A 26,253-nucleotide genomic window follows, 5' to 3' on the forward strand; every position below is an offset into this window, starting at 1 on the left:
TATCTCCATTGGCAGTACTCGAGTGCTTTATTGAACCATTATGTACTAAACTGAATGAACATTGTAAATATGGATGAAATCTCTTCTGACTATGTCCCTAAGAACCAAGCTTTATGTTCCCATGACATTGAGTATTTCTTCTGAAGGTGGGCTGAAGCAATGACTAACATGCTACACATTAATTTGTGATGATATATTATAGTTGGGCTCTAATAAATATTTTTAACTGTTCCGAAAAAAGTTTAAATTCTTTCTAAAGTGGTTAAAGAAGGAATGTTCAATCCTTGGATGAGAGTGAGGTGAGTTGTTATTATATGCGTTGTATGCATTAACTTCTATGATCCCGATTTCGAGATCTTCTGTCTAAAATTTGCGGTGATGCCCTGCTTAGTGGCTGGAATGATGATGGGAAATCATCCCAGGTCGGACAGCTAAATCTGGCTAGTTGCAGAGCAGGGGTTATCGAAAAAGAAGTGGCACTGCAAAGTGTAGGACATGGATCTCCAGTTCAAGAAAGCAAGTGAAAAGCACATTAGTGTATTTATTTAGAGCCAGCATTTCTGTGCTAGTTATTTAATGTGTGGTGCCTAGGCCAGAACCATTTCCCTAGTTTATCATTTTGAAATGCCCTGATATTTCAGATGATTTCTAGCTACAGTTGCAAGAAAAAGTATGTGAACCCCTTGGGATTACGTGGAGTTTTGCATGAATTGGGCATAAAATGTGCTCTGAACGTCATCTAAGTCACAACAATAGAAGAACACAGTCTGCTGAACATAATACTACACAAACATTAGATGTTGCCATGGTTTAATTGCACATAACGTGTAAACATTCACAGTGCAGGGAGGAAAAAGTATGTGAACCTTTGGACTTAATAACTGGTTGACCCTCCTTTGGCAGCAATAACCTCAACCAAACGTTTCCTGTAGTTGCAGATCAGACCTGCACAACGATCTGGAGTCATTTTGGAGCACTCCTCTTCACAAAACTGTTTCAGTGTAGCAATATTCTTGGGATGTCTGGTGTGAATCGCTCTCTTAAGGTCATGCCACAGCATTTCAATCGGGTTGAGGTCAGGACTCTGACTGGGCCACTCCAGAAGGCGTATTCTGTGCTGTTGCAGCCATTGTTTTGTTGAATTACTTGTATGCTTTGGGTCATTGTCCTGTTGCATCACCCATCCTCTGCGGAGCTTCAGTTGGCGGACAGATGGTCGTACGTTTTCCTGCAAAATGTCTTGATAAACTCTGGAATTAATTTTCCCATCAATGACAACAATCCGTCCAGGCCCTGAGGCAGCAAAGCAGCCCCAAACCATGATGCTCCCTCCGCCATGTTTCACAGTGGGGATGAGATTTTGATGTTGGTGTGCTGTGCCTTTTTTTCTCCACACATAGTGTTGTGTGTTCTTCCCAAACAACTCAATCTTGGTTTCATCTGTCCACAGTTTATTTTGCCAGTAGTGCTGTGGAACATCCAGGTGCTCTTTTGCAAACTTCAAACGTGCTGCAATATTCTTTTTGGACAGCAATGGCTTCCTCCGTGGTGTCCTCCCATGTACTCCATTCTGGTTTAATGTTTTCCTTATTGTAGATGTGTCAACAAAAATGTTAGCATGTGCCAGAGATTTCTGTAGGTCTTTAGCTGACACTCTGGGATTCTTCTTTACCTCATGCGGCATTCTGCGCTGTGCTCTTGCAGTCATTTTTACAGGACGACCACGCCTAGGGAGAGTAGCAACAGTGCTAAACTTTCTCCATTTGTAGACACCATGGACACATGAACATCAAGGCTTTTGGAGATATTTTTGTAACCCTTTCCAGCTTCATGCAAGTCAACATTTCTTGATTGTAGGTCTTCTGAGAGCTCTTTTCTGCGAGGCATGGTTCACATCAGACAGTGCTTCTTGAAACCAGTAAACCCAAAACAGGTGTGTGTTTTTTAAGGGCAGGACAGCTTTCAGCAACACATCCAATATCATCACACTGACTGGAGTCAAGGTTGGCTCACTCCTGGCTCCAATTAGCTCTGGGAGAAGTCATTAAGCTAGGGCCTCACATACTTTTTCCTCCCTGCACTGTGAATGTTTACATGTTATGTGCAATTAAACCATGGCAACATCTAATGTTTGTGTAGTATTATGTTCAGCAGACTGTGTTCTTCTATTGTTGTGACTTAGATGACGTTCAGAGCACATTTTATGCCCAATTCATGCAAAACTCCACGTAATCCCAAGGGGTTCACATACTTTTTCTTGCAACTGTAAAGTCCCTGATTCCATTGTGATGCAAGAAGGAGCTGCTCATTGGATCTGCTGTAACCGAGAGCTGATATTTTATGCCACTTTCAGCACTACCTACTGTTGAATTTTGTATTACAGCACCACCTCTTAAATACAATTGTGCCTTCTCTGTACCAATATATATGAAGAGACATACTTTAGTCAATCCTTGCTTAGAAAAGAGTGAAGGTGAACTGAGGAAATTTTCATGTTACCACGCAGATAGGTAATGGACAGATGTAAATTCTCTAACATGTATTATGCAAAGTCCTGTAAGAAAGGTTTTCATTCTTACTGTATTTTTTAAGTTGAACTCCAGGCAGATAATACAAACTCAGTTCAATACAGTTATGCATTCATTAAAAAATAATCAAATGTATTTTTTAATTTGCCACTAATAAATGTCCCTTAACAGCTGCAGTTAAAAGTGAGTTCACCAGCCTGTCTTACAGAGCTGTGCAAATCTCAGGACTGGCTGGACAAAATTACAAATCAATTGTCGGGTAAAAAAGCTCCTATGTATGTGTTTACCGCTGCTCTACCTGGAGTTCAGCTTTAGTTATGTAACAATTATAATTCTTTTGTAGTTCCTGCCAGAGATAAAATATTATTAACATCAATGTATGATCGTTGTGCTCCTGTAATCTTTGCTCATTTAGCTTGTGTATTTCTTTAGGCTCAACAACTGTTTTGAGAGGTCTGTGTATCGTATTTTCTGAAGCTGGACCTGGTGAATAGTCCCCTAAAAGACAAAAAAGTCACAGTGAAGGATTATTTGAGCCACATAGCATGACAAGAAAAATATCAATGCAAAAAATAACTTGTTGCAAACAAAAAACTAAACCATAAAATAAACATTCCAAATTGCCTTCTGCCTTGAATGTGTTGGATCTCATATCAGAGGAATGTATATTGTTATCTGTATTTTAAAGTATCTCTATAGCCAAAACCATTTTGTTTAGTTGTGGATAGAGTGGGGGAAGGATTAGAACCCCTGTCAGGTTTTACTGTCTAGGTTGTGTTAGGAAGATTTTCTCCCACTTCCTTTTTTGCAGATATATGTTTCCAGATGATGAAAAATGTGCAAGAGGAAAACAGCCAACAATAAAAAGCTGTCATTGATCTACTTAACTTGAAAAAAAAACTTCTCTTTTTTGCGGCAATAGAGAGTTTCCTTCACTTCCTGTCCTCTGAAAAGGTTGTCCCTGCGATAATGAGTAAGGGGAAATCCATAATGGAGTCCCAAACTACAGTAAAACTGCACAGGGGTTCAAATCTTTTCCAAATATATCTCAAACTAGAAATAATAGTTTTGGCATTAGCTACACTTTGGGGGAGTGGACAGATGCCCTTCCTTACCCTACATAGGAAAAGTGGAAAGTCTTTAATCCTAGCTCATGCTGTCTTCAGAGACTAATACCACTTCTACTGGAATAATAGTGTGCAATTAAAGTGATACAAAATTTGTTTTTCTTTTAAAATAACAAACACATCATTCTTATCTGCTCTGCCTAGCAGTTTTGCACAGAGCATCCTGGATCCTCCTTTTCTCGAGTTCCCCGTTGGCACTCCTGGCCCCTGCCTCCTATCTGGTGCCCCCACAGCAAGCAGCTTGCTATGGGGCACCCAAGCAGGTGTGCTCCAGAGCCGCGGCTCTGCGTGTCCATTCACACACAGATCTACGGCTTGACCCTGCCCCCTCCCTCTCTTGATTGGCTCACTGGCTGTGATTGACAGCAGCTGGAGCCAATTGTTCCTACTTCTGCCTCAGCCAATCAGGAGTGAGAGTTCCTGGAGAAAAAAAACCTGGAGCCTTTAGAACCACGTTAAGCCTGTTTGAAGCCCTTATATTGTTTTTTATATGCATTGCTAGGCAAAACAGGTTTGTTCCCTGTGCAAATTCACCTTTTTTGGGGGCTAGATCCTACGGGGTGCTGGGGTGTGTATGCCCCCCAGAATTTGGTCTTGTCCCCCTATGACCAGTGGCATCAGCTAGACGGACCCTATAATGAGGCACTGAAGCCCAGCCCAATCCACCACAGCTGAAGCACAGCAGTCACTGTCAGTGAAGTGTTTAGCCTGAAGCCATCTCCAGATGGAAGCTAGAAGACAGACTGGCCTGGCCACACCATCTAAAACTGGCCATAGATAGATTTTCAACAGGGCCTGGCCAACATTTGATCCATGTATAGCCACTGTGGTTGAACAGAAGTCGATCTACCGACTGACTTCTGTACAACTGCCCTGTCAAATTTTCCTTGCTTGATCAGTGATCAGTTTCCCCACTGTGAGAATACAATAGCTCAGCAGGGAGGGTTACCCTATCCACATTGAATGTGTGGATGGGGAAAATAAATCAGTTTTTGTTCGCTCATTTCGCTGTTTGAGTGAAATACTGACTAATGTACAGACTGCCTAAGAGTGTGTGAATGGGTCAGTGAATAGGCAAAGGTTCTGTTTAATCATCCTCTTTAGGCCACCCCACTGTTATGCACAGTCTTCCTATACCTACCATTCACCACGGTGCACATAGCCACAAGGATAAATGGAAGGTCTACTGATACTATGCACCCCACTATCAGACTGGTTAGATCTGGCCTTGACCTTCAGGAATACTTTCCAAAAATCCCCCTATACAAGTCTATAGCCTTGGAATAGTACATACAGCTCTCTTACTGTTATAAATGGGGCATAACCACCTATTGCAGGTGCAGCTGTTATGGGGTCTCTCTGAATAGCCCAGAGCAGCCGCTAGGTGCAAACAGCAGAATGGAGAGGGGTAATGAGCCAGTGTTTTTTTGTGGAGAAACCCCCAACTGCATCTGTAATGGGAGCATGTGTACAATGTACAACAGGTGGAGCTTTGATATGTACTATTCCAACAATATAGAATAGCATAGGAGGATTTTTGGAAAATCTTCCTGAAGGTGAACTTACACATGAATTTATTTCAGGTACTGATATAGCGCTGTCAATTTTTCACAGCGCTTTACACATATATATATATTGAACATTCACATCAGTCCCTAACCCTCAAGGGGTGTACAATCTAAGGTCCCTAACTCACATTCATACATACACATACTAGGGCCAATTTAGACAGGATCCAATTAACCTACCAGCATATCTTTGGAGTGTGGGAGGAAACCGGAGCACCTGGAGGAAACCCACGCAAGCACAAGGAGAACATGCAAACTCCATGCAGGAGGCGCCATGGTCGGGAATCAAACCCATGACCCATTTGCTGCAAGGCAGACATGCTAACCACTAAGCCACTGTGCAAGATAGTATAACTTTGTTTAGACATTAGTTAAAAATTTCAGTTAATTATAAAAACCAAGACTAGACTATCTGCCTGCTTTCCATATCAGCATTCATATATCAGAATGGCTGATATCAGACTGGCATAAAAACTTGTGGTCAACAAATACATTCTCTGTTAATTAGACATCCCTATGACAAGAACAAAACACAGATCAAGCTTGCCTGCAATTCCCTGCATGCCTGGAATGCTTTCACCTAGCTCCAGCCATCTGTGAAGTGAAGGAAGACTCCAGCCTACTACTCTGAGAATCCTTATTCTGTTTACAATCTACAGAAATAAAAGCTTCTTTGTCACTAAGCCATTTGTCAGTCACAAACCAGCTCAAAGCATGTACAAGTTTCCCACTGAATAAACAGACTGTGGCACACTGGCAATGACATTGGTAATGGACAAGTGTTACAGGACACACACGAAGCCTGATCAAGGCGTCAGGGAGTGATTTACACTCCCTATTTTTATCATGAAGTAAACACTCCATCAGCAAGAAATGTCAAATATGTTCCTTGCAGAGATAAAAAATGAAAGCCGAATGTATGATCCAGGTGCTGAGTGCATACCTTCTTATAAAGTTGGTATTTGCAGTAGGAATTTGAAGCACAGTAAGAGCCTGTAAGATATCTACATCTTACTTCTATCACATATCCCAAAAAAGGGATGGAATCCTCATTTTAGGAAAGTTGGTAAGTCACGCAAAGCATTTCTTTATGCCCATATTATATTATAATGTATTATATACACTGCTCAAAAAATTAAAGGAACACTTTGAAAACACATCAGATCTCAATGGGGAAAAATCTCATACTGGATATCTATACTGATATGGACTGGGTAATGTGTTAGGAACGTAAGGATGCCCCATCGTTTGATGGAAATGAAAATTATCAACCTACAGAGGACTGAATTCAAAGACACCCTGAAAATCAAAGTGAAAAAATTATGCAGCAGGCTAGTCCATTTTACTGAAATTTCATTGCAGCAACTCAAAGTGGTACTCAGTAGTTTGTATGGCCCCCACGTGCTTGTATACATGCCGGACAACGTGCATGCTCCTAATGAGATGACGTATGGTGTCCTGGGGTATTTCCTCCCAGATCTGGATCAGGGCATCACTGAGCTCTTGTACAGTCTGAGATGCAACCTGGCGTCGTCGGATGGAACGAAACATGATATCCCAGAGATATTGTAATGTATTTAGGTCAGGCGAGCATGTGGGCCATTCAATGGTATCAATTCCTTCATCCTCCAGGAACTGGCTGCATACTCTCGCCACATGAGGCCGGGCATTGTCATGCACCAGGAGGAACCCAGTACCCACTGCACCAGCAAAGGGTTTGACAATGGGTCCAAAGATTTCATCCCGATACCTAATGGCAGTCAAGGTGCCAGTGACCACAGGGTCCACTAGAGGACACCAGGCCCTAGGGCCACCCTCATGAATTTTGTTTATGATTGTTTGGTCAGAGACATTCACACCAGTGGCCTGCTGGAGCTCTGGCAATGCTCATCCTGTTCCTCCTTTCACAAAGGAGCAGATAACAGTCCTGCTGATTGGTTAAAAAAAAACCCACAGTTTACTATGCTTCAGTTATGAATGAACACTGTGCGTTATTGGTAGTGATCACTTATTGTGTTCAGTCAGGAAAGAAAGGGGCTGGTAAATGTGAAATATATTTACCAGACCCTTCCCCCACTCTCTATCATGTAGGATCCTATTGGGTGCTTGCAGCTGCCAGTGGAAAGGAGAGGAGGGAAGCCAGCAGCACTGTGGGGACCTGGGCAGCATGGGGAAACGTAAGGTGCACAGGGAGGGTTATGGGTGCAGCAGGGGGGCAATTACTGGATCCAAACCCCTGTATGGCTCTCTGCAGCAGCTGAAAGCCAGATTTCAGCTGCTACAGAGAAAGCCATATAGGAGATCTGTTCCAGTAATTCCCTGTTGTGGCTATCACCCTCCCTGCCCATATCTAATTCACCCAGCTGCCTGGGCCCCCCTGCTGGCCTGGGCCCCATACAGGAGGCCCTTATCCATGGCCCTGTATGTGTATATATATGTATATATATTGGCTTTAACTACGCTAGTTATGTTACGCTGAGACGGGTCAATTAAATCACTTTCACGCATCCCCCCTCTCCCAGCATTGCAAGTTTTACATCAGATCCCTCACCACTTTGTTCAGCTGCCAGGACAGAAGAAATAGCCTTCGTAATCTATAATAAAAGTTGTAACTTACATAAGACTAAAGATGAGCTTGGGCCTCCTCCTACTCCTCCTCCAAACTCCAAATTTTTCACTACAATGAGCTGTGGGCCTAGGCCTCAATGACCTGGCACGCAGCTCACTTCACAAAAAACAGAGCACAAGTTCGGTTAGACATGAGATCAGAGGAAGCCCAAGGACACAGGACTGAGGACTCCTTGTGACAGAAGGCAAAGTGCAGGTTTGCTCTAAAAACACAAGCTGTACTATTCAGTGATCTAGAGCAGTGGTCTCCAAACTGCGGCCCTTTGCATACCTTTATCCAGCCCTTGGGGCACTATTCCTCCCACTGATATGAGGCACTATTCCTCCCACTGACACCAACAATGAAGCAATAATTCCTGCACTGATACCAACAGTGGAGCACTATTCCTCCTACAATATGCCTCGCACTGACAACAATGATGGGGCACTATTCTTACAAATGACACCAATGATGGGGCACTATTCCTCCCATTGATACCTATGTGGGGGCACTATTCCTCCCACTGACACAAACGATGGGACACTAATATTTCCCTGAATACCAAAGATGGGACATTGTTTACTGCCACTGACGCCAGGACATTTTATTTTACTCCAATTGGCAATGTTCTGCCCCCATAGAGTCTGAAGCACAGTAAATTGGCCTTTTATTTAGAAAGTCTGGAGACCTCTGATCTATAGGAAATGTTGTCATGATCCAGCTAAGAGTAAGTAGGCCTGGATCATATTTTCACTTAATATTATACACATTTTTAACATCACAGTCATGATTTAGGGCCGCCAGGAAAAAGCATTCTAACAATGCAGGCCCAAGGAAATTCCAAATGTTAGGGTTGCGTTCCTGTACAGTGAGGGGCTGTTTAGATTGTGTAGGGTTGATTTACTTACGGCAAATACACTGTTAACTTTGCAAGTGAAGTTTCACTCTGCAAGGGAATTTTCTCCAGAGTTTTGTGAATGTGGTGAAACTTCATTATGGAAACAATACCTAATTATATGCAAGGAAAATAAAAAACAGCTATTTGCTTGCACATGATTGGATGATGGAAGTCAGTAATATGTCACCTCATTTACTAAGCTTTGGGAAGACTTCCCTTGCAGAGTGCAACTGCATTTTCCAAGTGAACATTCTATTTGTCTTTAGTAAATCAACCCCAATGCAGAGTCTAGAGCCAGTTAGCACAGTTTGGAGGTAAAAAGTCTAGCCTAGACAAGTGTGTGTACATCATTCTTCAGAATTATGAAAAAAATGGATAATATAAAAGCCTGGTGGCGCAGAGAGAGAGGTTGTTAGTCATCAACACTACTGTTTCTGGTAGGTGTAAAGAATCAGTGTTTGGTGTCTATACATAGCAGATCAACAGATGAAACCAATATTCCTACTTTTAGAGCCATAATGCATAACCAGGGGCGGACTGACCATTTGGAAACTCGGGCACTGCCCGAGGGCCCGGGGTCAGTAGGGGGCCCCATGAGATGCCCCTGGTACCTTTTTCATAGGCTTTTTTGAGTTTGGGCAAGGACACAGGGGCCCCATGATCCCCTATTGCCCGGGGGCCCCATGAGTTGTCAGTCCGCCCCTGTGCATAACTATAAGTTTTTGAAAATTGTGATTATCAACATCCTATAGGGCTAATTAGTTAATATGCAGCAGCCAGCCCCTTCCATCCAACTGGATAACCTGAGTGGGTGGCACTTTAATCCAGGGGCAGACTGACAACTCATTGGGCCCTCAGGCAATAGGGGATCATGGGGCCCCTGTATCCTCTCCCACACTCAAACCACACCCAAAAATGCCTATGAAAGGTACCAGGGGCATCTCATGGGGCCCCATACTGACCCCGGGCCCTCGGGCAGTGTCCGAGTGCCCGAATGGTCAGTCCGCCCCTACTTTAATCCCTAAAGTATAAAAATGGAGATCTCAAATTATATTTGGGTTATGTCTGTGGGGTCCAATCTTTTTGTGGGGGGTATGATCTGCGTTTTCATCCAACCCTATAAACAGGAGACACAAATTTTCTGTACGTTTATTTTTTAATAATGTTTATGTATGTATGGCTCACGTCTATCTTTTTTGCAACTTTCTGTACCTTTTCTGTGCACTGCCTGTCTAGGGATAATTAATATAAAAATGTATTATAAATGTCCTATTTTGAACTGATGAGTGCCAAACAGGTCAAAATATCTGTATGCAGGCAGATACATAAAAATACAAAACAATACATATTCTGCACCACATTGTTACTGAGGCCTGACGTACTTGCTTTCTGGAAGACAAGGTAGTTTCTTTATTAAAAATGATTCATACCCCCAAATAGCACATTACATGGCTCACAGCACACTTCTTCAGATTAGGGGTACAGCAAAACTGATTGAAATTCATGCTCTCAGCAGTGACTAATGTGTCGTAGTGAAACAGCTGCATGCTATGTAAAATGAAGAAGAGCCTTAATCTTAGAGAGCACTCAGCCACCTTACTGCTACACATCTCCCTGCTGTCGTCAGCTGGAATTTCAGCCAGACTAGGCAGCTAAATTTGAATAAAGTGGTCTGTGAGCCAGAAAACATGTTATGAATCCCTTTGTATAAAGAAACTGCTGTTTATTGATAAATATGTTGTAAGTCTCTGTTAGGTACCTTTGCTATGAATGCGGTTGGCATATTTTTCAACGCACCTTGTGATCTATTCGATTTTGGACCACCTACATGATATTCTGCAGTCTTAAGAGATGCAAATAGGAACTACTTTCTGCTTCTTTGTTAGAACTGATCCTTATTTACTAATACTACACTAGAGTGGGCTCTGTCTTTACACTTCCTTCTCCTGTTTTATCTGTTATCTGCTTCTTTTAAGAGTTTTTACACAATTAGTCCAAAGTGAACATGGTTTAGAAGCTTTTGTTAAAAAAAAAAAAGCTTAGAGGAGAAAGAACTTTACAAAGGGTCCCTTTCACACTTCTGCTTCGCATGTGTCATGTTGTGTTAAAGCGGTTGTAAACCCTAAGGCCCCTTTCAGACATGGCGGACCCATCAGCGGATCCACTTGCTCAGTGGGGGATGACAGGTCTGTGTCCACTCTGCTGCCGCAGAGCAGACACAGACACAGCCCGCTGTTTTCTATGAGGCGGTCAAATGGAAACGGACCGCCTGTCCGTTTCCACCTGACTGTCATTCGATCCACCAGATGGATGGGGAATGGATCCCTATCTGTCTGTTTTTAATGTACAGGATCGGAACGTATGCTGGTGGGTGTCAGCGGACACATGTCCGCTGACACCCGCAGCTCCATAGAGAGCTATGGATGGTCCAGTTGGGTCCGATGTGAAAAACGTGATGGGCAGATCCGATCAGACCATCAGTGTAAAAGCGGCCTTATATATACCCAGTGAAATGACTGGCTTTAGGTGGATCACAGAGATTAAACAAATCCTCCAACATACATTGTACCTGTTTATCTGCTGTCTTCTCCTCTCTGTTCTAAGTCCAGAAGTTATAAACCTTGTCTGATATTTCAGAAAATGGGGCAGAGAGTTAAAATTCCACACTATAGAGCTCAGTGTGGAGAGCTCTGAGAGCTGATTGGAGGGAAGGGACACATCCGCTTCACATGGCACACAGGAGCAGAGCTGAGGCTGTCAATCACTGGATGTGCGCTGGAGGTCCCTCCCCATCACCATTTTTCTCTTGATGTCAGGAAAACTTGTCAGAAGTGATTCATGCTGATAGCAGAGGAATGAAGCAGCAGACAGAAATTACATTAAAGCAGGCCATACATTTTGCAATTTTCTTGATTCTCCCATCAACACAGTCAGTGTTGATGGGGGAATCCCTCCTGGTATGCTATTGTATTCTGACACTGGGAGGTTTCCTGGCTGCCAAAATACAATGATCACTGTTGGCAGCTATAGCCGCAAGTAGTGATCGAATGAAAAAAAAAACGACAGGCTTGTACTGAGCCTGCCCATAGATGGATCGAAAATCGTCTGGCTCCTGCTGAACTATTCGAATTTTGATCCATCTATAGCCAGCTTTAGTGCTCTTACTGTAATTGAGACAAGTAAACACTATAGAGGTATATGTTTTGTTCATATTTCATGGATTCTAAAGGTTAATTATTTCTGTGAAAATAACAAATATGTCTATACTTACCTACTGTGCAGGGGCGGACTGACAACTCATGGGGCCCCCAGGCAATAGGGGATCATGGGGCCCCTGTGTCCTTGCCCAAACTCAAAAAAGCCTATGAAAAAGGTACCAGGGGCATCTCATGGGGCCCGCTACTGACCCCGGGCCCTCGGGCAGTGCCCAAGTTTCCAAATGGTCAGTCCTCCCCTGCTACTGTGTGTAGTGGTTTTGCACAGAGCAGCCTGGATCCTCCTCTTCTCCGGTCCCCCGCAGGCTCTCCTGGCTCCTCCTGTCTGTCAGGTGCCCCCACAGCAAGCAGCTTGCTGCCGTCAATTTGTGCAGCACTTTACATATATATATATTGTATATTCACATCAGGGACGTACGGAGCCTACAATTTAAGCTCCCTAATTCACATTCACACACAAACACACACTAGGGGCAATTTAGAAAGGAGCCAAATAATCTACCAGCATCTACGTGGAAACCTATGCAGGCACAGGGAGAACATACAAACTCCAGACTGGTATTGCCGTGGTTGGGATATGAACCGTCAACCCTAATGCTGTCAGGCGGAAGTATTAACTGTGCCAGCCACTGTGCTGCCCATTAGGGTGCTATTTAGAATAAATGGCACTGCAACACATTTCACTGAGCATTTACACAAGGCATATGTGCAGTGACGTCTAGGTGGGTGCGGGGGGTGTGCGCCACACCAGGTGACACCTATCTCACGGGACACCAAAGTGTTTTACAGCATGCCGACGATCCACGCAAAATGGATCGGATCTGTGGTAACACGTGGTGTCACCCCTCTAGAGGTGGGCGGTCCCTGTCGTGCACACGCAGCCTGGCTCTTCCCCTCCCTGTGTCCCCGTCGCACCCCTCCGGACCGGTATTGCAAGATCAGTTAACCCTGTATAGGTTGCAGGAGTCCAATCCATTATGCTCCCCAATTCGCAGTTCCGATCCATCTTGCGGGGATCGTTGGCTTGCAACCTATACGGGATTAACTGATCTTGCAACACCGGTCTGGGGGGTGCGACGGGGACACAGGGAGGGGAAGAGCCAGGCTGTGTGTGCACGACAGGGACTGCCCACTGCTGGAGGGGTGACACCACGTGTTACCTCACCGGGTGACACCAACCCTAGGGACGCCCCTGCATACCATATAAAGGTAGCCTCAGGATTAATAGATGTCAAGGAAGAACATCTATTTATTTAAAAATTTGTAACATTGATCATTTGGGGCTGCATGACTGGCCTTGGAAATAAGGAGTTTTGAATGTGCAATAAAGAGCAATGAAGGTAAATAAATAAATTGTTATTGATTGTGAAGGGCCACAGTGAGGCAGTTCAGGATAAGCTGAGGCATTCTTTGACAGTTCTCCCAGGATCTTTCAGCAGGCACTGTTTGCTGAGAACATCTGATAAAGCTGTAGCCTGCATTGTTTTTTTACTTAAAATATTGTTGAAGGAATGAATTACACTTGTAAAACACACCTTGTGTCACTTGGAGTCTTTATCACTGTTTTGTATAACTCGGGAATCTTGCGTTCAATCATGGGACGGAGATTCTCTTTCAGTCTGTTGTAATTCTTCTTCAGTTCTTGCTGATATTCCTTCTGATCAATTGTAATAAGTCTCTTGTTTTTCTCTACTGCCTCACCACACCTGAAAAAGGAAATTCATTGTTACCAACTGTATGTATGTATGAGGAAGTTACTGTAGAAGTCATGTAAAGTTATGATTTTAATTTAATTTGCATACATGAGATTTTATCTGGTGTGCTTTTAATAGTTATTTCCTTTCAGATTCTCAGACAAATTTGATAAATAATTGTCATTTTGAAGATATTATTGTGTCTATCGTTTTGTTTATCAGAAATTGTCAATGATTTCATCGAGCTATTGGAATTGTGGGAAGATTCCTTTACACTTGTGGATAAGACCAGGCCAATGCACAGGCAAAAGAGACACTGTAATAAGGTGGTGACCCACCTCTCCTACACATGATCATGGGGAAGCTGCATTAACAACATACTGTAAACCATGCGGCTCAGTTGTCAATTTAACAGCCAGGATTCACTATGTTTATCAGGATCATTTACAGCAGCTCTGTTATGCATAATGCCTATAAACAGCAGTTAGGATTCTATATTAAATACATCATAACATATAGTTACAATGCAATTTTATTATTGTTGCCCTTTGATCTGCACATAATGTCAGTCCTAACAGATCTGCAATTGTGAAAAAACTTTTTTTTTTGTTTTGTTTTGTTTTTTATCATTATTGAAAATGTTCTTTTTTTAAACTTTCCTATTAATCCGTTTCACCCTTTCTTCCACTAGCTTTTTTCTCTTAACCATATATAAACTTTTTTTTCAATTTCTCCTATATTACATTTTTTTAAAAGAAAAAAAAAAGCCTCTTTCTTTGGTAAATATTTCTACTCTTTGTTCCAGAAACATAATATAAATAAGAGTGAGGTCACAGAATAAAGTTTGCACAAAAAAAAAGAAACCTGCTACAGGGCTAAAGTGCAGCAGCACAACATACCCTGTAACTGCCCTCAACACCCACCTGTTCTAACAGGCAAAGCCTTGGCAAATCCTTATAGTCCACATTAATATTGGCCACTGAGGCAATCCAGCATGATGGACCAATAAGACTCCAGGGGATAGGAGATAGTGGTAAGCCCTGTCACTACCCTGAAGTACTGAACCTTTGCCCAGCAGAATAGCGCACGTTTTACAGTAACAGCACTGCAGCATGAAAATACTCCCGATACCCAAACCAATACTTTGCAGTGCGATTTGTGTCTATACAAAATTTATGGACGCAAATTGCACCGCAAAGAATAGCACACGATATGATCAGGAATGCTATTTCTGTCCAAATTGCATGCGGTTTCCCCACTGCTCCTGTGTGAACCCAAGCTTGTTCACACAGGAGGAGTGCAGGAAATCTCCCTGCACCGATCCCATTCTAATCAGAGAGAGCGAGAGAAGGGCTTGTGGGATGTATATGCCAACTAATAGGCAGAGGATGGAGGCAGATGCTCTGGATTCTCAGCTGTGGCAGAAGCCCTGCGGCTCTCTCTCTTTTTCTTGCAGGGATGACAGTATGGGCTAGATGGCTTTTGACTGGTCAGCACCATCAGGGTGCTGACCAATCAGAAGCCGTCTAGACCGTACAGTCATCCCTGCACTAAGAAGAGAGAAAGCCAAGGGGATTATTTTTTAGCCTCTATGATCATTCCTGCAGGGAGAGGAGTTGAGAATCTGGAGCATTGCACTTGAGAATCTGGAGCATTGCCACGGCTTTCTCTCCTCTTCTACAGCTGAGAATCTGGAGCATCAGCCTTTCTCTCCCACTCTCTGCTCAGCATGGGACCAGTATAGGGAGGTTTCCCGCACTGCTCCTGTGTGAACTCAGGCTATGACAAGCCTGGGTTCCCATAGGAGCAGTGTGGAAACTGCATGCGATTTGGACAGGAATAGCATTCCTGTTCAAATCGTATGCTATTCTATTGCAGCGCAATTTGCGTCCATACATTTTATATTGTAAAGTATTGGTACTTGGTATTGAGGAGTACTTAAAAGTATCGGTACTCATACTCAGAAAATGTATATTATATAGGGCGCGCTTGTTGGAGCCCAACCTCTATAGCTGTAAGGTAAAGGTGCCAGATGGATATCAGGGATGGATGGGAGCAGTAACACTGAGGCAGATCTTCTTAGAGTGGAAGCAAGGCTCTAATGCAGTAACAAGAAAAAGAGAGGAAGGCGCCTCGAAGTGCAGTATTGACAATTTATTTAGTAAACAATGGAAAATTTGCACTTACAAGATAAACGGTTAAAAAGACTCATCGTGTGGTAATTAGATCCAGGTGGGACATCCAGCCGTCCAGCAGCAAACTATGCCTATAGGATCAGGAAGTAGAGTCCAGGATGTGCCTGTGCATCAAAAATTAAGCTTGGAGAACAGAGTCAGATGTAGCAGGTGAAGGGGGCGGTAATGCATTTCGGAGCATGCTCAATAGGCTCCTTCTTCCAAGGAGCCTGCTACATCTGACTCTGCTCTCCAAGCTTCATTTTTGATGCACAGGCACATCCTGGACTCTACTTCCTGATCCACACGATGAGTCTTTTTAACCGTTTATCTTGTAAGTTTACTAAATAAATTGTCAATACTGCACTTAGAGGCGCATTTCTCTCTTTTTCTCGGGACTCATACTCACCTATTAAAAATGGTATTGGTGCATCCCTAGTCTCTACCATTACATCCCAATCAGTACCTATTGTTCCCATTTTTTCTAAATGTAGTTAAACTGAAAAAAATGTCAGCATATATATTTTGGCATTTTTAAAGTGGAAACTGGTAGGATAGACATTTGGGAGCAGCCACATTGTTATGGTAAGCAAAGAGATGGGAGTTACCTGAAGTCTGCCAGTTACTGACCTTTCAACTGACTTCCCACACTGTCTTATAAAGCTTGGCATAAATTAGTAGAATTTTGTTGAAAATGTTGATAAAACATTTTTGTTTTCAGAATGATCGTTCAATTTTCTAATCACTAATGGGTATTAAATGGTACATATTGCTATGAGCATGTTTTAGGCACAAAGGAAACCTATTTAATTTGTCTGGAATTCCATTTAAGTAGCAGGTCTGGACACAATTATAAGGGCATTCAACCGAAATTAGATGACTCAATGGCAAGATCAAATGCTGTCAGAGCAACTTCAGGTGACCTCTGACTCCATGAAAATCCAGCTAAGGTGGCTGCAAATTGCTATGGGGGCACTTGGAGAAGAGAAAGAGCCAAGGGGGGATCAAATCACTAAGAGATAAACATCACATTAATTTTTGAGTTAAAGTCAATGCGGTATTTATCTCAAAAGTAGTCAGTGCACTAAAAAACATGCGTTATTTACCAAATGTGCTAAATATTTAGGTTTTGCAATAGTCATCACTTAAATGTAGCTTTGAAAATATTCTAGTGTACTTTCATTCACAGAACAATCTCCCTTTGGTGAAATGTTACCATTTATTTCCATTCCTGAGCTCAGGGCAGAACATTTCCACACTGATACATTGTATACTTTTACTTTCCTGGCCAGTGCAGAGTTCCCCTCATTGTTATTTTGTACATTGCTAAAATACTGACTACCTACTGGCAGCTGATAAATAACAAATGTGTATGTTCTTTAGTGAATTGACGTTAATGATTTTTCTCTTTTTTTGCGGTATTTACCTCACATTTGATATTTTACTTTGATGAATTGACTCTTTTATTATCTTATGCGATATTTCTGAAAAATAAGTCACGTGACCTTCATATCGCATGCAAAATCATTTAGAGAATTGACCCCATTATCACCGGTGGGGGACCCCAGAAGATGAGGTTCAGGGCCACTCTGTGCAAAACCACTGCACAGAACATGTAAGTATTACATGTTTATTACTTTTAGAAAAAAAGCAGTTTTACGACCACTTGAATATTTTCTGCATAAGCTCAGCCATGGCTGGTTCTATTTATTATTATACAGTATTTATTATATAGTATATACAGTATTTAAGCTTTCATGCAGCCAAAACAAAATCTTCACATATTTTCTTTAGTTATATCTACCATTCTCTTGTTCACTAATTTGCTAAGTTCCCGTCCTGTTTATATTTCTGAAGGAATATAGTAAATCCACTATTTATGTAAATTATCTGTAAATTACGGACAGTGAATGGTCTGTAAACTATGTACAGTATATATAACAAACCAGGAACGGACTGACCATTTGGAAACTCAGGCACTGCCCAAGGGCCCGGGGTCAGTAGGGGGCCCCATGAGATGCCCCTGGTACCTTTTTCATAGGCTTTTTTGAGTTTGGGCAAGGACACAGGGGCCCCATGATCCCCTATTGCCCGGGGGCCCCATGAGTTGTCAGTCCGCCCCTGTAACAAACAATCACTTAGGATCTTACAAATGTATCTTCAGGTTCTTCTATACTCACCTCATGATGAATTCTTTGAAACACAACCTCAGTTTATTGTGATGGCGATACAGTTTAGGATCAGCTGGAATGTCAGCCAGAAACACTTGAGCTACCTCTAGTGGTCCCTAAAAGGCATACAGGAGAATGATTAGATGGGAGTTTGCTCTTTAGAGCCCCTGCTGTATAACAATGTTTGCCAAAACATTTAACAATCATGCTACAAACCAGGCAATATTTTAATGATAGAAAATCACATACCAATCATTAAGAATGTTTTACATCTTGCTGTATGTACTACAAACTGTACTGTAAATAAAAGCTGATGATTACTGCAAATTTCCTGTTCACCATGCAGGAGCATTATGTACAAGATATGTCCTTTAAACCATTGCCGCACAAACTGTTTATACTGTTATATCACTGAGGTCCACCAGCTGCTCCTAGTGCTTTGTCAAGAATTACTGGGAGTAGAGGGAGAAGCATAAGAGCTTGCACTTCTGTTATACCATGATAAACAAGTAATTCCTTCATCTGACTTGTGTGCTAAGGCTCCATTCACACTTGTGCAACTTCAAAATCGCGTGACTGTACATTGCGATGTTGATGCAACTTTGGCGTGACTTTGATGTGACTTTGGATGAGTGTGACTTTGGTGCGACTTTGGCTTTGACCAAGGATAACTGTTTCTGCTGTACAAAGTGACACGCAAGTTGCATGTACAACATTCAGGTGTGACTTTCATGTGACTTTGGAGGGTTTACATTGAAGTCTATGGTCCTCAAGCCGCATGAAAGTCGGACCAAACTAGTGCAGGGACTACTTTGAAATCGCTGCGACTTTAAGTCGCACAGATATGAATGGCACCCACTGGGAAACATGGGGGGGGGGCGCGACTTGTCATGTGACTTCGGACACCAATGTCACATGACAAGTCACATAAGTGTGAATGGAGCCTAAGCCTTTTCTTGTTAACATGTGTGTCCAAAAGTCGGTGGGGTTATTTACTAAAGCTGGTTCACTCAACTCTGGTGCAGCTGTGCACGGTAGCCAATCGGCTTCTAACTTCAACTTGTTCAATTAAGCTTTAGCAATAAAACCTGGAAGCTGATTGTTTCCTATGCGGAAGTGCATGACATTCTGTGTGAGCCAGCTTTTGTAAATAAACCCCACTGTGTTTGGAAGCAAATGTAGTATCACAATGATTACAGGTCGCATTGGGGAAAACTCTACCATAATAATTGTAATGCCAGAGAACAGATAAAGGCAGAGTCTCCATGAGTATTGGGTACAATGGAGATAAAAGAAAAAGCAATGCAAGTAAATGGCCAAGAATTGCATATATTAAGGCCAGTGGGAAGCCATTGGAATGCATAGGTAGGACTTGGTGTAGCTTCGTTTCATCTCTGACTATGCACACTTAACACAGAACTGCTAGCAGTAAATGGCCTCAGTCTGATTTACTCTTTTATCCATTGTATCAAGGCTTGCTAGGAGATCAGGGTAGTAGGTTAATCCAGGACAACTAGCCTAGCAGGGGGGTATTTACTAAAACAGCATGGTGCAAAATCTGGTGCAGCTCTGCATAGAAACCAATCAGCTTCCTGGTTTGGCTGATTGGCTGTGGGCAGCACAGTGGCTAAATGGTTAGCACTTCCACCTGGCAGTACTAGAGTCATTGGTCCAAATCCCAACCATGGCACCACCTGCCTTGAGTTTGCATGTTCTCCCTGTTTCTGCGTGGGTTTCCTCCATGTACTCCGGTTTCCTCCCACACTTCAAAGACATGCTGGTAGGTGAATTGGCTACTGTCTAAATTGGCCCTAGTATGTATATGTATGAATGTGAATTCGGGACCTTAGATTATACGCCCCTTGATGATTAGGGACTGATGTAATTGTACAATATATATGTAAAGCGCTGCATAAATTGACAGTGCTATATAAGTGCCCAAAATAAATAATAAAATAAATTGGCTACCATGCACAGCTGCACCAGATTCTTATTACTCCAGTTTTAGTAAATCTACACCAGAGTGTACTGCAGAAAACCTTTTTGAACCCACCACTGAGCAGGGATCTGAAACACCTATGAAGCACAACCTTTCAAAGCTCATGGAGATTCAGCCTTAGGCAAATGATCATGCATAGCTAAAACTGTTTCCAAATTTTTGGTCCTTGCTGCAGGTAAAATTAACTCACAGTAACAAAATCTGTCATCCAGAACTAAGAGCATAATTTCATTATTTTATAGCTGGATAGGTTGAGAAAAAGGCACATATCCATCAAATGAATTATTGATTGCTCTGCAGCTCAACATATGAAATGCCAGTGTAGTAGTTCTAGGATTGACAAGAAAATAGCTCATTTATAGGCTGATGTAAAAAATATAATAGATTATTTATGATTTATTTTGTTCTGCCTCTGTTTCCAAACTGTTACCCTAAAGCTGAGAGCTGAATATTGCAGTGTATTTTTTGCAATGCACATGGTTGTAACAAAACAAGCAAACATACTGCTGCTTACTAGTAGCAATAACATTTCTTGTACTGTTGGACACTTTAGAACACGTGTTAAACACAAGGCCCAGGGGCCAAATCCGACCCACCAGGCCTTTTCATGTGGCCCTCGCACCCGGGACTTTTTTTTTTAGCCAGAATGTGGCAGAGTGGTGCAGAGGTGGCTCTGAGGAAGAGGTTGAGACCTTGAAATGCATTAGCCTGTTGGAAGTCAAGAGTTAAATTCTTTGGGATTTATATGCAATGTGGATTGGACACAGCTGTTTAGTGTGATATGCCTTTGACCTGTTTGTCTATTGTGAGTACGATACTTACTTTTTATTCTTCCAATCATTTTTTTACATTAATGCACTAGGCTGGTGTGCTCTCTGTTGTTTGTTTTTCTTTGTATCCAGTGACATTGGACTACCCTGGTCTATTGAGGGCAGCAAGGAGTGCATTTTCCAGGATATCTGTGATGGTACCATAACCCAAGCCGAGTCCATCCTGAAGTGCAGGAGTACAGAGTTTGCTGTGTTTTCGTGGTGCAGAGGTCAAACCCAAGAAGGAGATGTGGACAGCCTGTGAAAGAGCTGAACCCTGCACTCTGTCTGATACAACCGGTCCTTTGAAGGCAACCCTAATACTGATGCGGCTCCCAATTAAATTGCATTTGACACCCCTGCTTTAGAAGATACTTGTGAGATTATTTAAATATATTTCTTTTCATACCTGATTTACTGTGGCTCCTACTGAACCCTGCAGCACCATCTGAAGCATCTTTGCATCTGGTGGCTCCTGGCTTGTAGCAACAGCCAATTCAAGAGTTTTCTTTTGCATATCTTCAATGGCAACCTCTATTGGAGTCAAGGTAAACTAAAAAACAAATGTATTTTTAAATACATTTTTATGTGATTTAACATTGAACAGAAAAAATATGCGATGTTACACAGTTGTTACGTCGCTAACTTTTTTTTAATTTTAGTTCAAAACACAATACACTGTTCTCATCTATTTGCCAGTTTGCACTTATGTGGCAAATTTATCGAATTACTGGATTTTCTTGGCTGTGCTATAGGTAACATATACTGTGTCACCAAAAGCTGCTATTGAACATGTCAAGACAATGCCAGGCTTTAAATCATTGTGAATAATTTTCACTTTGAGCTAAAATGTATGATCCTATTGAATGAAATAAAGCAGCTGTTAGTTGTGAACAATTAATACATCTGTTGCCATTAATATAGCAATCCTATTTAAGGCATGGCACCATATCTTTCTGTAAACATACATCCATTGTGAGCTGGCCGCCAGTGTAAATACAATGAAGCACATTGTGACATTGTCAGAACCTGCACTGTTTTGTTTTCCTAGATCAAAGAGTAGTATTGTTGTATCTGTAGCAGTAGACCTCATTATAACTTTACAAGAATTGGTGCCCATACACAGATAAGGCAGGTAACAGGTTGTTTTGAGTCAGTCATAGACGTGGCAGATCTGACCACAGTATGATTGTACTTTGTATGAACACTGCTGGTTATGATGTTGGGAAGTCCATTTGTGTATACTAAAGCTGGGTATTTATGTACTGAAATTTGGCTGGTTCAGCGGGAACTGGCCGAATTTCAATCTGTATGTAACCTTGTCTTGTCAAACGGTCCTGATGGAAAACCAGCATTTGATCAGCTGCTGCAGTCAATGGGTGCAGCACTGATCAGTGTATTCTGAAGGGGGAGGGGGTAGTCCTTGCTATCAGAATACAATAACTCAGCAGGGAAGATCCCTTCATCCACATTGCTTGTGTGGATGCAAGAATCTGTGAGGTTTTTTAGTTTCTGTTCACCCCGCAGTATGTACCCAGCTGTACCCTGGGCATATACCTTGTGCCCTGGTCTAGCGATTGACTATTCCTGCTGTACCAGACGCATTTTGTTACTTGTATACCCAACCTACGGCTGCTGAGGTCTCAGTTTTCCCTTTAATCAACTGTCTTTACCCAATATGATAATTGTGAGCAGGACCAGGAGAGAGTCATCTTAGATTTTGTTGGTAGTCTTATGTTGCCCAAAGACATTAGAAGATTTTTGGATTGTGCCTGCATCTCAGAGCTGTAAATCTAACATGTTCCCTGTTAACTAGGCTCCAGCAACTTTATATAAATGAACAAGCAAGGAGGATCAGTGGAAATGGATAGAAAAATGAATCTTGCACTATAAAGTCCACATTATCTCTGACTAACCATGCCATTGCACTTTTATATTTTTGGGAGGCATGTGCAGAATGTTCACAATTTATATATCCTCTTTAATAAAATAGCTGAGGATGACACTAAAAACCACACAGACCCACACTTGTCAATCAAGGTCTCACAAACACATACAAAATACCTGACTATATAGGGGAGTCATGCAGTAACTACAATGATCAATGTTAACTGTTCACTAGACACTGTTCAACCACCTTAAAAACAGGTACATTCCCTTTTTTGTCACCTCCATTGTTTATCTTACTATGGTGTCCATTTATGACACAGAGAATAGCTGCGATTCAACAGATCTCAGCTATTCTCTGGTCATTCACAGTTTATGACACTCAGGAGATCATGTCAGCCCTTCTCTGGAGATCTGTGTTCTCCCTCCAGATTCTCCAGCCCAGAGCTGGAGAATCAGAGGGACCGAAAACTAAGCAGAGATAATTTACCTCTGCTTAGTAAACTGATCTTTTACTGTAATCTCGCGAGATTATAGTAAAATGAGCCGTTTTTCAGAGTTTGTAGACTGTTCTCCAGCGTTTGGAGACCGTTCTCCCTTCGTTCGGAGAACTGCTTCATAAACTGCATTCACAGGAGAATGCCGGAGAACTGAGCAGCAATCTATTACCGCTGGTTTATAAACGGACACCTATGTACCTCCTCTTTCTGGATGACATTAATACGGGTCTTGATGTATGGGAATGCATGCATTGTTGTCAAGATAGTTTTTCTCTTATATTGTTCATTGAGTTCTCCTCGTGGGCGCCCATCTAGAGTGAATGGTGTGGTGTACATGAATCTGCGCAGGTTATAGTTCTTCTCAAAATAGGTCATCCTGTATTTCATCTCATAATCTTCAAAGTATGGCTCCACAAAAGTAATCTGGATGTAGGCCTAAAGAAAAGTAAGGCAGTGAACTTACCAGTGAACACAGTAAACAGATAAGCTGCAATTACATTTTTGTAAATACTGAACACGGTGTACCTTGTTGGGATCCAACTTTGATTTGTTCACTGGTGTTGAATCTTTAATCACTTCTATTGCATCTTCCCCAAAACAATTCCCATAAAACGCCTGCAGTGGAAACAAAGACATACATTAGCTCTAACTACCCTCATAACTCTTATGCCAATGGTTTTCAGATGGTGAAGTTTCTTTTTTAATAAAAGATATGGTACTACCAAACCAGTTCATTTATAGTTTTGAATTATACATCACTCTTTTTCTGTTTAAAAAACTATAGAAATAAATGTTAATTTTGCTTAAACAAAGTATAGACATTTATAAAAAAACAAAAAACTGCGCTACAAAATACGTACCAAACAAGATATGTGAATAATATTCAAATAATTGCTGCCACTTCTAATAAAATAGAATAACCAGAAACTTCAAAGTGATTCAGTAGCGCAAAATAACATATACATTAATCTCAAAATAAAACTAATGTGAAAAAGTCCAGAAAAAGTCCTTAATAGGCCCACAAAGTAAAACTCTTAATGTAAAAAAGCCTAGAAAAAATCCTTAATAGGCCCACAAAATCTTCCAATTCTCCAACACAAATCACCAAGTGTGCAAAATAGATATAGTGTTCCCCCTTTTGGGCGTGCACTCACCAAACCGCCATGCCCCTCATTCTCTTGGTTGTCTGAGTGGCTTAAAGATGTATATCCTAAAGGAGAGGATCACCTCCCACTCAATGACACTCGCCGTCTCCAATACACAGATGATATTCCATGGGTTGGTTGGTAATAGGTATGAAGGCACTAAAGATGATGTACAGCCACCTTCCTTTCTCCTCTGCTGCCTTTTGGAATAGAACAAACTGGTCAGCTGCTTTTGGATCTGCCTGGTTCATCAATCTCCACAGGGTTCATGGTATTATTATTATTATTATTATTACATCAAGTTTATATAGTGCCAAAGGGTTTGCTCAGCGCTGTACAATAGAGGGGGGGACAATACATGGCACAGTACAACAACAACAAACAACGTACGAGGGGTAAGAGGGCCCTACTCTTTCGAGCTTACAATCTAGGTGGGAGGGGGTAAAGGTACAGTAGGAAGTGGCTGAGGGGAATGAGGGGTGGGAGGAAAGAGGGAGAATGGCCGTTAGGTGAGGGTGGGGTAGGCTTCATTGAAGAGATGGGTTTTGAGGGAGCGCCTGAATGTGAAGAGGGAAGGCGACAGTCTGATGGATTGGGGCAGTGAGTTCCAGAGGATGGGGGAGGACCTGGAGAAGTCCTGCAGTCGTGCATGGGAAGAGGTATAGCCCTGATACTCATACAATTAGGGCCATACCATGAACCCTGTGGAGATTATTTAACCAGGCAGATCCAAAAGCAGCTGACCAGTTTGTTCTATTCCAAAAGGCAGCAGAGGAGAAAGGAGAGTGGCTGTACATCATCTTTAGTGTCTTTATACCTATTACCAACCAACCCATGAAATGTCATCTGTGAGTGAGATCTTGGTGTATTGCAGATGGCGAGTGTCATTGAGTGGGAGGTGATCCTCTTCCTTTAGGATATACATCTTTAAGCTACTCAGCCAACCATGAAAATGGGGGGCATGGCAGTCTGGTGAGTGCACGCCCGAAAGGGGGAACACTATATCTAGTTTGCACACGTGGTGATTTGTGTTGGAGAATTGGAAGATTTTGTGGGCCTATTAAGGATTTTTTCTGGACTTTTTCACATTAAGAGTTTTACTTTGTGGGCCTATTAAGGACTTTTTCTGGACTTTTTTACATTAAGAGTTTTACTTTGAGATTATTCTATGTGTTATTTTGTGCTACTGAATCACTTTGACGTTTCTGGTTAGAGTATAGATATTAAATGGAAATTAGAAGTGCAGACATGACTGATTGCTGAACAATCTTTAATTTTAATCTCCAGCATGCATATCAATGTTTATGGAGGAGGGGGAAACAGGGTAGCCAAATAACTTTGGCAGCAGCCTTTTCTCAGAGGATACCGTAGCAATCAGGCTAAAAAATGAATCAATTCTCCAGAGGATAAACAGCAGAAACTCAAACACATTAGGATCAGGATGGGTGTTGTAAAGCGTTTTTTCTTTATGAAGAAAATATTAATCATGCCATGTCTCTGGTATTGTAAGACTTTTATTTACAAAGTAAATTAACTTGCCATGGACTGTACTCACCTCTAACCTATGGGAAACCTCAGGAAGTTTAGTAATTGCTGGCTCTTTATAAATAAATTCCTGTTCATCTAGATCTCCAAATCTTGCTCCATAAAATCCAACACGGAAGTAAGTTCCAAACATTCTTTTCTGGCCCTGTTATTAATAAATTATAAATTCAATATCTTTGAACAAGACTTTTTGTGAAAAAATATTCAAACTGTTATTAATCCTTATTAAATACGCCAGTTTTAGTAGTTGTACATTTTTTTAAAAAGTACTTCTCCTTGCCCACACCATCCCAATTTGTTTAATTTAGCAAACTGCAGCATGGCTGCATCCAAACCAAAGTATAACAAGTGGTGCTGGCTGGAGAGATAACAGATGAGGGTGGTT

At 41.8% G+C, this 26,253-nt stretch overlaps 1 protein-coding gene across 2 annotated transcripts in view; it reads right to left on the minus strand.

Annotated features, from left to right (window-relative positions):
• Positions 1 to 2,233: 2,233 nt before the first annotated feature.
• DOCK8 (dedicator of cytokinesis 8) overlaps positions 2,234 to 26,253 on the minus strand; it is a 195,378-nt gene continuing 171,358 nt past the window's right edge. For both annotated transcript variants that reach the window (XM_089692587.1, XM_089692586.1), the window contains exons 42-48: positions 25,879 to 26,013; positions 23,704 to 23,793; positions 23,377 to 23,613; positions 21,201 to 21,344; positions 17,993 to 18,099; positions 13,480 to 13,650; positions 2,234 to 3,026 (exon numbers count right to left, since the gene is read on the minus strand). In XM_089692587.1, the coding sequence (XP_089548713.1) occupies positions 2,963 to 3,026; positions 13,480 to 13,650; positions 17,993 to 18,099; positions 21,201 to 21,344; positions 23,377 to 23,613; positions 23,704 to 23,793; positions 25,879 to 26,013 (948 nt within the window). In that variant the 3' untranslated portion in view covers positions 2,234 to 2,962. The remainder of the gene's footprint in view (positions 3,027 to 13,479; positions 13,651 to 17,992; positions 18,100 to 21,200; positions 21,345 to 23,376; positions 23,614 to 23,703; positions 23,794 to 25,878; positions 26,014 to 26,253) is intronic.

This window comes from Staurois parvus, unplaced genomic scaffold (assembly GCF_062004578.1).
Source record: "Staurois parvus isolate SC_StPar_1 unplaced genomic scaffold, SC_StPar_1.0 ptg000596l, whole genome shotgun sequence".
NCBI lineage: Eukaryota > Metazoa > Chordata > Amphibia > Anura > Ranidae > Staurois > Staurois parvus.